Genomic DNA, 13,511 nt, shown 5'->3' with positions numbered 1-13,511 from the left:
ATTTATATACCCTGCGTTATCCTCTACACTATGTTTCTTCCGTTAACGCTTGAAATGCTCATACAGCATATATTTATAGATGGAGGGGGGGGGGGTATAGATAACTCATCCCTATCATCGCGAATTCACGAGCCGTGTGTAAATCTTAAACTGGACTCCTGTTGTGTTCTCGAAAGAAAATTTAAAAAAAATCCCTAAAATGCATTCGGATGTCAATACTGTGTAATTAATGACCAGTTGATTGATTGTGATTTATACATAAAAAAAAGTTTATTGTCCTCTAACACCGGAAGGCAATGACACGACAGCTTATTTACGTTGCATATTTTGTAAATAAGACAATAGTAAGGCAGAAAAATATCCATGATTTTTAGGAGGTAAGAGAAAATTCAAATTTGTATATTCAAATTATCTAGCGATTTTCTATGACTGCGATTGATTATATAAGTTTGTCATGCTAAGCAGGCTGTTAGACTATATACCCGTTTTAAGTATATAAACACAAATATGATTCGTTCTTTGCAATTTGCATGAAAAATATTTGTTTTTCCCCGTTATGATTTTTTACCAAGATGGTATGTGACGAAGGGTCATATAAACGATATAGCAACATAACATATTTTTCTTTATGCCACTTCACTAGTTATCATTTTCCACGGAGGGACAACATATATCAGGTTGATATTATCTAGTTAAGATTAAACAAAAGAGATGCAACTCTTCATTTAGAGAAAGTTAAATAGCCAAGTCGGTATATTTAAATTGTTCATCTGAATATATGGCAGTAAAAGTTGAAAGAAATCCCTGTACACATGTTTTTATTAGCCATTCCAGTATATAGTGCACTTTCAACATTTTTCATTTTCGAAATCTCATATGACTGATATCAAGGATTTGTATAGTATACTATACAAATCCTTGCTGATATGCATAAGAAGAAATCCATAGAAAGGTTTAAGATTTATATAAATGAATTTAAATTAAATGAAACGGGGAATAGAATATATGTGTCAACTTAAAACCAACAAACCGACCTAAAAGCAGAACAAAACCAAAGGCCACCAAATGGGTCTTCAATGCAGCGATACAAACCTGCACTCGGAGACGGAGGCGGGCTTCACTGAGCTAGACTCTATAAAAATAAGGTATACTAGTTAACTAAAAGGGCATCAAACTTAACGCCGAAACATATAACTTAGATGAAACAAAATTAAAAAAACAAAAACAAATTTTTTAAAGCATTTGCCCTTATAGATTTTTTTTGGAGAGTGGAAGGGATTGTTACAACTGGCAATACTCTTATCGAAAAGTGGAAGTCGCATGCACCTTTTTTTACGTTCACTGAGAATGTTTGAGTTGCTGACTGTACAGACCCCCCTGTACATGTATGACTACGTAGTATATCTTGATATAGTTACATTAAAAAAATCCTATATACCAATAAAACATGTAAAAATGGTAAAATATGGGACATGCAAAATACCGACGTTCTATATATAAACAGAGACATATATACACATGTGTATATATGTCTCTGATATAAATGACTGACTCATGAGATACATGTAATATTGTTTTTGAATAAACAAAAATCTTCGTTCTACTAAAAAATGTAGTCCAAATAATTATGCCGTTTTAGTACGGCTTTTTGATAATTTTTTTGGACGCCTTCCTTTAACGAAGGCGTAACAGCAAAATCAAAAATAGCCTTTCTAGACGGCATAATTATTTGGACTACTAAAAATGTAAAAACCTTTAAAAGGTGTATTTCTGACCGTGTATAGCCAAATGATAAAATAGGAAATTTAAAATGTCAAAAATAAAAACGAAGAGACAGAGTGTAAAATTTCTAAAATTTCCGCGGGAACTTTGGAATACTTCTCTTTTTGACACTAAACTGTAAACAATTTTCGCGGGAATGTTGGATTACCTCCCTTATGATTGGGGTCAAAAACTGTAATCGTAAACAAATGTCAAAAACGCAAAAAACAACATGTACGGGTACTGATGTAGAACCAAACGTACTGACATTTTCACCTATATTTGCAATAGGTAATTTTCTTCTTCAGTGGAACATACAATAGTCAATTATCGAACGTTTGTATCTTTGTTTACATTTGTGACATCACATGGGCAGGGTTATTTATAAATGTGTTTGTACTGTCCAAGTGGGTATTTTGAAACATAAATCAGTCAATATAATCAATCACATGTGAGTTTACAAATAGGATTTTCCCTAGCTACACCATTTATAAAAGTCTGTATATGTGTCATGTGTTTAGTTTATGCTGCTAGGAATACTAGAGTAAGTACACGAAATTCAGATAATTTTTTTTTCAGCAGAAACAAAATTTATGGCTGTGTTCACCATGTTCACAACTTTACACATGTTACAACACACCATTTACTCTTGAGTACAATCAAATATGTCACATTTTGCCCCTGGAAAATGCTTTAATGCATGGCAAAATCTAGTTAAAAAAGGTTATAAATACATTTTAATTTCGAACAAAACCCTATCCAGGGCTGGTAGACAGGTACCAAAATAAAGAGGGGGTAAAGGGGAAGACCATTTAAATAAATTTTAATTCTGAAAGAGGTCAGAATTATTCATGCCAGTCAAGACATATTTTACATACATTGTATTATATATGTCGATCTATATATAAAAAAAGAATTAAGATGTGGTACGTATGATTGCAAATGAGACAACTCTCCATTATAGACTAAAATGACACGGAATTTAACAACTATAGGTCACCGTATGGCCTTCAACAATGAGCAAAGCCTATACCCTATAGTCAGCTATAAAAGGCCCCGAAATGACAATGTAAAACGAGAATAGTAACAGCCTCTGTTCATCATAATCATATGCCAAGGGTATTTTTTTTTTATCAAATCAAACTTTTTTTTAAGTTTGCATATGATAATTAAAGAAGTCCAAATAATTATGATGCTTTCATGTTTTGTAATGTTTTTTGGTATATTTTTTTATGACTTAAATGGCTTCCCTGCCCTTGTATGAAATTGTAACAGCAAAGACATTCTAGACCTCATAATTATTTGGACTTACAACATCAGAGACATATAATACAATTATATGTCTCTGACAACATGTACAATAAATATGACATTACGTAATCTTATAAGTGTACAATTAATGGTCATGACATATACAACATTCATACATGTATATATATATGACAAATTATTTTATAAAACAAAAAATGCTTAACAACTGAACATTAATGATAAATCATGTACATGTATGCTACACTGGATAATCATAAGTATGAGGCGCCGTTTTACTATTTATTCCTTATTTTCTGATATCAAAAAATATTTCTTGATATCAAAAAATAGAATTTCTGATATCAAAAAATTGAATTTCTGATATCAGAAAATATTTTTTGATATCAAAAAATATTTCTTGATATCAGGAATTCAATTTTTTGATATCAAGAAATCCATTTTTTGATATCAGAAATTCGATTTCTTGATATCAGAAAATAATCTTTATTTCTTGATATCAATAATTCGATTTTTTGATATCAGAAAATCATTTTTTGATATCAAGAAATCCATTTTATGATATCAAGAAATAGATTTTCTGATATCAAATAATACTGACGATTTTTTGATATCAAGAAATACATTTTCTGATATCAGAAAATGATTTTTTGATATCAAAAATTTGAATTCCTGATATCAAGAAATGATTTTTTGATATCAGAAAATAAGAAAAATATCAATGATTGCCCCCTGTGTATCAATAAAAAAAATTCCGAGCTCACCCATGAGCCCTAACATTTGGTATAGTGTTTCGGTCTTGTTTAAAGAAAGGAATATTACAGAGTTTGGTTTCATTAGTTATAAGAAATTTTGTATGTTTGTGTATCTCACATATTATTTTTTTTTAAGGTTTATAGTCAACAATTGTATTTCTTCATTGAAAAGCAATTATACGTTCCAGTTTCTTTTATAAGCAATTGTTAGTTTCCTCTGAAACAGGGGCCGTGTCAACGAAGCTGTCCTAGGACTAAGACATGTCTTAGGATGGTCTTAGGACACATCTTAGTCCTAAGTCGGGTTAACGAAAGTCTCCTAAAATAAGATATGTCCTAAATTTGGTCCTAAAGTTAGGTTATACAATAAAGGTGTTTTAGGATAGTCCTAAAGGTTACATCGTCCTAAAACGTAATAAAAACAACAAATATGGCATAAACTCAATACTAAAAATACTAATACAATATTAAACTAATATCATTAGATAAAATTAATTAAAAAAAAATATTGTTTCATGTTTGTTAAAGATTTAATTGTATTATATTAAATTATTTCGTGCTGCCTTTTTTTTAAGCCTAAACAATACTATCATCATAAGCAAAATATTTTAAATAATTCAAATATGGGGAAAAGTTTACTTTTTTTTAACCTAATCCTGATTCGATACATGTAATGAAATCGAGTGGACCTAAGGACAAAACTAGTTTATGTACTAAAATTGCAGCACGAAAATCCCAAAGTTTTGTGACCATTTACTTTTGTTTTCGTATTAAATTCATTTATATCTTTTATCATATTTAATAACGTATTTATTAGTATTCCGTAAAAACTTTAACTTTTATTTTGCGTTAATTGTTTTCTATATAAGAGTCATTCTCCCCCTCTTTACATATAGGTTCTAAAATACAATTCAATCTATGTCTTACAAATCTCTACATATGTTTTCAATTAAATAAATGTGTTAGGATGGTCCTAGGACCATCGTAGTTAGGACTGTCCTACGACAGCTTTGTTTGACATCCTAAGACATGTATCAGACACGTCCTAAGACCATCCTAAATAATGTCCTAAGACCTATTGGGACATGTCCTAGGATACTTTCATTGACACGGCCCCAGATTTGTTCAACTAGGTTTTTGTGAATTTAAGCCCAAGTATTTGGTAATATCGTTTTTTAAGGTTTTTTTCCAGTTGATGATGTTGGGAAATTAGTAAGTCAATTAGTTCTGTTTAAAAATCAGGTGATGTGGTATTATTGCCATTGAGACAACTATCCACCAAAGCCAGATGAAATGAAGTGGATATAAGAAATCATTATAGGCAATCGTTCTGCCTTTAATAATGAGAAAACCCAATACCGTAAAGTGGGCTATAAAATGTCCTGGCATAAAAAATATGAAAAGATTTATTAAGAAAGCTAACGGCCTAATTTATAACCAAAAAAAAAATACGAAAAACAAATATGACAGACACGAACCAACGACAATTATGTATCCTTACAGGCTTCTTACGTGGGACAGACACTTAAAAAAATGTGGCGGCCTGGGACACTGGTGTTTTGTCATAACATACTGTAAGAACAAACAATTTATGTTTTTATTGGTATCAATATTGATTTTGTTATCAGTAAATTCAAAGCAAACTGAATATTATTGTCTTTTTGTTGATTTGATATAGAAGTATCCGGCCACGTCCACTCTGTGTAGTATTTGTACTTGTATTCATCTGATGAGTTAAGCCTTTTTCAACGGATTTTTATAGTTCGTTCTTATGTTGTACTGTTACACCACTATCCTAGGTTAGGGGAGGGTTGGGATCCCATTGACATATTTAACACCACCACCATTCTGTATGTATGTGCCTGTCCCAAGCCAGGAGCTTGTAATTCAGTGGTTGTCGTTTGTGTATGTGTAACATATCTGTTTTTCGTAGACTGGACGTGGCAGTATAACAATACCAAGAAGAAAAAAAATACAGATGGGAAAGCATTCTCAGCTACTTACAGCTAGTTCAAAGCCAATAGCAACAAACATTTCTTGTATTTTAAAATATTTCGTCTATTTACGTGACATTTTTTTAAAGACTGCTATAGCATCTATTCTAATGCAATTATTTTGCAACAATTGTTCTGATTGGATAACAGCAAGCGTAAAATTCTCTATCTCCTTGTCTGTAACAAAGGAAGCCGACATTTTGAATTTCGGAATGTATTGAAATGTTATTTCTACAATAATAAACAAAAAACTCACTTGTTGCGCCTAAAAATCTTCTTTTTATCAAATTGTATTACATTCTGAAGCGGCAAACAAGTCAGAAAACGCCCGGTGTTTATGTTTGACGCCGGAAGCATACCTATGACTTCACCTAGTGTGGGGACCGAAGAACATAACATCTTTTCGCGGAATTTTCTTTAATGAACATTTTACACCGAAATAATGATTGAAATTAAATTATAAACTTGTTTTGCATTAGAATAGAGATAACTGTATTGTATTTGAAGCTTTGCGGATTTCCATCGGTAGTTTTACTGTCGCAAATACCCGTTTACCTGTCTCCGCTCCGCGTCGCCAGGTAAACTAAATTTGCGACCGGAAAACTACCGATGGACGTCCTTAAAGCTTCAAATACAATACAGTTATCTCTTAATTATACTGCGCCTTCAGTGGCGCATCGAGAAGGGACGTTTTAAAATAGGGTGCCCACTGACTGCCATAAAAAGGGCCCACTACAGTAACTAATGCTTCAGTGATTCCCAATTATAAACAACCAAATTTTTGCCATGATATGTGTGACCGGGCCATCTAGATCCGCCTATGGCTTTGTATTTAAGAATTGAATGCTCCTTTTTATAAATTCATTGGGGTATAAAAGCGTTGACCGAAGTACATTGTGTATGCAGTGCGGAAGCCCTTCCTTCTGAAAATGTGCGCACGGTCAAAGCTTTTACAACCCTACGAATTACAAAAAGAAGCATTCGATACTTATAATCACATTTTTAGCTAGGATAATGAATTTAAACACGATTTCTGTCAAGTTTTTCTTTAATTTACATGTGCACTTTATGGTGGGAGTTCGGGTCATCACGAATGTTACATATCATTGTGTAATGAAAGTTAATTTCAGAAGGACGCGAGATTGCTGTTAGCCATTTAAAATAACATATCATATAAATGAAACATAGATGCAATGCAATTATATATCCTTTAAATTACATTTATTTTATATGAGCCTTTACTGTGAAGTATTGAAAAATTTATGTAGGCTTGATGTACGTTTTCATTTCTAAAATACCTTTATTTTGAAAGTGTTGGTCTTTCAAATTTGTATTACACGACAGTCAAGAAAGTCAAAATTCGTTTTGAGAATATTAGTATGTTCAATTTAGGTAGGTACATGCATTGCATTGATATATAAGGCGAAAAGATCGTGTATTGCGTCAGTTGAACCTGAATATATCATCAAGCCATCGTATCTAAATCTTGAACACATCATTATTTGTTTTCGATAAGTCAAGTTTTGTTAAACATTTTCAAGTATTTAGTTAATTCTAAGGTCGACTAACTCTTTCGATTGGGATTGTTCGTCGCAAAAGTAAATACTGTGTTATATTTCATAATAATTTCAAAAATCTTCAATATATTGTCTTGTTGTGCATCGGACTCGAATTGTGTACTTATAGTTTCAAATATTGTTAAGTTTTCTAGAGACTTTAAAGTCTAAATCATGTTTATAAAACTTGAATTGTATAGTTAAGCATTTTGTTTTTGTAACAATGGACCGACCCTTTGCCATAATTAAAATGACAAATATCGCGTAGCGGTACATTCCACATAATAATTGGTATACCGGGAAACATTATTTCACATATTTCCTGATGTTTGGGCTCATGGGTGAGTTTGAATGCTTTTATTGACGCAAAGGGAGCCTTCATTTATTCATTTATTTCTTATTTTCTGATATCAGAAAATGATTTTTTGATATCAGAAATTCTATTTTTTGATATCACAAAATCATTTTTTGATATCAGAAAATCTATTTCTTGATATCAAAAAATAATTTTTATTTTCTGATATCAAAAATTCGAATTTCTGATATCAAAAAATCGATTTCCTGATATCAAGAAATGAATTTTTGATATCAGGAATTCGAATTTTTGATATCAGAAAATATGCTTTATTTCTTGATATCAAGAAATCGAATTCCTGATATCAAAAAATAGAATTTTTGATATCAGAAAATAAGGAATAAATAGTAAAACGGCGCCTCATACATAAGTGTATTATCAGTCAGAGCTCAGACATAAACAAGTCTATTTCTGTTTTTGACTTAAAGAAGTCAAAACATGTATTCTTTATAAAAATGTGTTTTCAATTTTAGACTTATCTAAGTCACAAAATGACAGACTTGTTTAGGTCTATTTAATATGTTGATGAAAAAACTTAACTTGACTTGGTGGCCAAACTACACCACCTTTGACAGTAAAAACCTGTCTGAGAGTTCACAAGGACTTGATCTATCTATATTTAATTATCTAATTGAACATCCTTACTAAACACAGATGTTTTACCTCATTAAGTGTGGATCCAGGTGGTTGCATTGTAAGGTTAATTAACATGATCCTCGATTTTTCAGACTCTCATTCATATTTTTCTTTAGAAGACAAGGCATTGGCTTTCAATGTTGTCATTATTTGATTTAGATGCATGACCTTTTTATAAGTATGCGTGGGTCTTGAAGTTGACCAATTTTGGTAACTTATCGACTTGTAGGAGTTGATATTTGCAACTTTTTGATTCTGGTCAATCATTTCTTGCTTAACAATATTTGACTTATTTAAGTCGTATTTTGTCTTGCATTAAAGGGAGACAAATCCTAAAACTTACAAATTTAGACATCTATAAGTCAAAAGCAGATTCAGACTTATTTATGTCTGAGCTCTGACTGATTATGTTTTTGCAGTCTGTACTGTTAGTCTGATTCCCCAGACTAGTAAATATTGATTCAGACTAGTGAAAATGGTCAAAATTTTATATAGTCTGATAGGGACAAATTTTGATATTTGGTTTCCGAACTAGAAGATGAAAAAGTTTTTGGCACCAACTGTTTTTGTAGAGTTGTTAACATATATTTGTTCCCCATAATACTTGTTCCCCTTGTTGTTGTTGAGTCTGAGGAATACAAGTTTTTGTCGAGCCTGCAACTTTTGTTGCAGAAAGCTCGACATAGGGATAGTGATCCGGCGGCGGCGGCGGCTACGGCGGCGGTGTTAGCTCACTTCTTAAAAGCTTTATATTTTAGAAGGTGGAAGACCTGGATGCTTCATACTTTGTATATAGATGCTTCATGTTACGAAGTTTCCGTCAGTCACATGTCCAATGTCCTTGACCTCATTTTCATGGTTCAGTGACCACTTGAAAAAAAAGTTCAAATTTTTTGTAATGTTGAATTCTCTCTTATTATAAGTAATAGGATAACTATATTTGATATGTGCGTACCTTGCAAGGTCCTCATGTCAGTCAGACAGTTTTCACTTGACCTCGACCTCATTTCATGGATCAGTGAACAAGGTTAAGTTTTGGTGGTCAAGTCCATATCTCAGATACTATAAGCAATAGGGCTAGTATATTCAGTGTATGGAAGGACTGTAAGGTGTACATGTCCAACTGGCAGGTGTCATCTGACCTTGACCTCATTTTCATGGTTCAGTGGTTTTAGTTAAATTTTTGTGTTTTGGTCTGTTTTTCTCATACTATATGCAATAGGTCTACTATATTTGTTGTTTGGAATGATTGTAAGGTGTACATGTCTAGCGGGCAGATGTCATGTGACCTTGACCTCATATTCATGGTTCAGTGGTCAAAGTTAAGTTTTTGAGTTTTGGTCTTTTTATCTAATACTATATGCCATAGGTCAACAATATTTGGTGTATGGAAATATTTTATGATCTTTATGTCAGTCGCGCAGGTTTTATTTGACCGTGACCTCATTTTCACGGTTCATTGCACAGTGTTAAGTTTTTGTGTTTTGGTCTATTTTTCTTTAACTTTAAGTAATGGGTCAACTATATATGTTTTATAGAAGCATTGTTAGCTGTACATGTCTGCCTGGCATGGTTTGTCTGACCTTGACCTAATTTTCAAGGTTCATTGGTCTTTGTTTAGTTATCTTGGTTAATGTTAAGTTTATGTGACAGTTGTAATAAAGCTTAGCTTTATACTTTGGACTATCAACATAATATCAATGATTAGTATAGAAGGCGAGACATTTCAGTGTGTGCACTCTTGTTTTAACATTGTTACATATTTAAATGATGGCTCTTATTCTAGACAAGGTACAAATATATATTTTTAATATCTTATTACTGCACGCTTGATTATTATGCGGCTTCACTGTGACTAGCTTAACTAAATGGTCCATTAGTCTGTACCAATTTAGAAAGTTTAGCTTATACATTAGTCAAGCATGAAGTTGGTCACAAATTTCAGATGAAAATGCCTGTACTTTATTATTGGAAATTTACTTCCATACATTTGTAGCTAGAAATAATTTTGGATATTGTATTATATATTCCTAGAACTTTGATCATATAATAAATGTTTCTAGAAATTTAATTATCTAATAACCATGATAACTATTCCTGGAACATTTATAATATAGCCAATAGCCAATATACTTTTATAATATAACAAATATTCCTAGAACTTTTATAATATAACAAATATTCCTGGAGCTTTTTTAGATATAAAAATTCTCCTGCAACTTTTATAATATAACAAATATTCCTGGAACTTTTATTATATAAAACATTGTCCAAAATGATATTCCAAAGAACTTTTAGCATATGACAAAAGCTCCATTGGGAACTTTCCTTATGTAATATTTTATCCTTTGTGAAAGAAATTTTCTTATAGCATTGGATAAAATATTATATAAGGAAAGTTCCCAATAGAACTTTTGTCATATGCTAAAAGTTCTTTGGAACAAATATTATGGGTGAACTAATATATTCTGTCACAAAGTTATTCCATGGTAGATCAAATAAAACTATAAAACAATACAGTTATTATTAACTCATATACATTGTACTACATGTATAGCTATAGTGTCTCAAATAATTGCATATGTGTTTGGCATGGTAACCAAATTATTTGGATTATCATTAACTCGACCTAATTAAAATTAAGTTATCGCACTCACTCATATTTATATTTTGTTTGTTCTCTGAGATTAAGTAGAAGATATATAAGTGAGTTGATACATTGCCAAAATTATACTCTGATTCTAAAAGATTCTGACTGAGGCTTTTATACCAAATTGAAAATATTTTGTGGCCCCTGAGAGACGTGTTAAGGGGAAAAAGAAATATTTTCTGTCCCTGTGTATATCCATACTGTCTTACTAAGTGCTCTCTGCGTACAATTGTTGCCAGATTTTTATAAAACTTGCAATTGTATTATAGGTTTATATCAGAAAATAAATCTACTACATAAATTTGTATCATATCTGACCATAGATCACAATTTTGACAAAGTTATCAATAGTAATGCATAATATATCTTTATATATTTATTATTTTACAGGTCTTGTAGTAGATAAAGACCATGTATATCTTAATCATACTATGATATAACTCTGACCATTTATTAAACATTTATCCATGACACAGAAGACATACCACTGTCAACAACCAGGTAATATAATTTACACTAAATTTTATCAATGGCTGACCATACATGATTTAGTCAAATATATTAATCAAAAAGTAAATATAAAGTGTTATTACTCGATTTATTTCACTTGACTGGGCGGAGTTTAACCGATTCGCTCGCAATAAACCAGTCCATCTATGGATAGGTGTTTTAGGATAAACTCATCAATGAAGTGTCCAGTCATTGTTTTTTATAAATTCCTTTGACGACACTGATAGGTGATTAGAAATCAGTAATAATTATAACGGCTATCATCCTTATCACACACATCTTCAAATAGACTGTCCTTATGCAATTAAAACGTAAGCTCCGCCCGATCAGTTGAAATGACATTGGTAATAACATCATTGAAACAACATCCCAACACAAACATAATAAAACCCCAAGACAGGTCTACATAGACCAAATAAAACCCCAAGACAGGTCTACATAAACCAAATAAAACCCCAAGACAGGTCTACATAAACCAAATAAAACCCCAAGACAGGTCGACATGCAGTGTGCTATGATATTTATGTGTTCATTAACTAAGCTTTAAATGATCCTAAATTGTCTAGTCAAGTGATATGATTTTGAATTAATCCAGGTGTAGGTAAATGATTTAGAAAAAGTAGTCAAATATGTTTTATAAAATGAATTTACAGAACTGGGATACATCTATACCTATAGGGCGAATTTGTTTCTGCTAACATGTTAAAAGAAAAGGGTAAGTAGGTAGGCAATATCATTTTATTTTACAAACATTTTTAGATGGTTACTTCTAGGGAATTTTCTGACTTTAACAGTGCTTTTTCCAAAATGGAATAAAAAGTTAAAGGGAAACCACTAAAAATAAGGGTAGGTAGGGTTAGTAGAAACACAGGTATTTTTTTTACCTAACCACATGCATGACATCACAGATTCAGTTCTGGGATTCAAATTGATATTCTATTAATAATGTGCAGAATCATTTATAATTATTCACTTGAAATATAGGTCACTGAGACCTAAATATTACTCTTTAGTTGTCTTCTTCTTTTGTAAAAGTTAAATTCTCTGATATAAAGTGACCTATTGACACACTTTAACTTATTCTGAAAGTATCCTATTGAAATTAGTACTGTAACTTTATGAAACATGGTAGTGACAAATAGTATTTCTTACGTCTTCAATATAAAATTAGAATGTAACTATGATCTACAATTTATACTTGAAGAACATTGATTTGATTTAAAGTTACAATTCTTTTTTTTTTCTCTATTTATTCCATAAATGACATATGAAATGGACTACCTCCAATCATCTTATCATGACTGTAACCTTCAATCAAATTTAAATTCTTTTTCAGAAAAAATGGCAACCTTTTGGGATCAGTTTAAAATTCTTATGTGGAAGAATATTTTACTGAAGAAGAGAAATAAAAAACAAGTAGCACAGGTAATTTATTATCCGTAAAGATCTTGGCATACATTTGTAGTTAATTTCAGTGAGTGTTTTTCATTTAATTGTTTATATTGAACTAGTCAACCCAAATAAAATAAAAAAGAAATCAGAAAAACTTTAAATGTTTAGTTTAATACTCTAAAATTCACTTAAAGGGGCACTAGCTGTCAAATTCATGGTCACCGATTTGACTCAAATTCTCATATTTGATTTATAACAATGTAAAACATATATCCAAACTACCAAAAGTCTAAAATAAACAGTTAACAGAGCATGGGGTAGATAATATATAGGTTAGTTTCGTGTGTATTTTAGTCCAGACGCCATCTAATTAACTATCGATTTGACCTCAGATGACCATATAAGCGATGTAAACATAAAAAAGAGATATGAATAGATTAAACCAACATGTTCAATTTGATTTTTATAGGTCTGTTTGATTTTATTTTATAGATTAAAAATATATGTTTCTCATTGTTTTTAACCATATAAGAATAATTTTATGTGCATCGAAAATTAGTAATCAAATGATTTACCGTAGTTTCACTTTCATTGTTGACATTCTTTTTCTTTAAATAACCAGTACACGTACAA

General features: G+C 31.3%; 1 protein-coding gene across 8 annotated transcripts in view; it reads left to right on the top strand.

Moving 5' to 3' along the window:
* Positions 1-292: 292 nt before the first annotated feature.
* The window catches only part of LOC143044397 (cholesterol transporter ABCA5-like), a 294,548-nt gene continuing 281,329 nt past the window's right edge, over positions 293-13,511 (top strand). For 4 of the 8 annotated variants that reach the window (XM_076216396.1, XM_076216388.1, XM_076216395.1 and 1 more), the window contains exons 1-3: positions 1,921-2,052; positions 11,367-11,477; positions 12,823-12,911. In XM_076216396.1, the coding sequence (XP_076072511.1) occupies positions 11,444-11,477; positions 12,823-12,911 (123 nt within the window). In that variant the 5' untranslated portion in view covers positions 1,921-2,052; positions 11,367-11,443. Of the gene's footprint in view, positions 378-1,920; positions 2,098-2,180; positions 2,306-11,366; positions 11,478-12,822; positions 12,912-13,511 lie in introns of those variants that run through there. The other 4 variants (XM_076216391.1, XM_076216394.1, XM_076216392.1 and 1 more) reach the window with 4 other exon arrangements.

This window comes from Mytilus galloprovincialis, chromosome 9, assembly GCF_965363235.1.
Source record: "Mytilus galloprovincialis chromosome 9, xbMytGall1.hap1.1, whole genome shotgun sequence".
Classification (NCBI taxonomy): domain Eukaryota; kingdom Metazoa; phylum Mollusca; class Bivalvia; order Mytilida; family Mytilidae; genus Mytilus; species Mytilus galloprovincialis.
The sequence above is the reverse complement of the archived record's forward strand: the minus strand, read 5'-3'. Positions and strand labels throughout refer to the sequence as shown.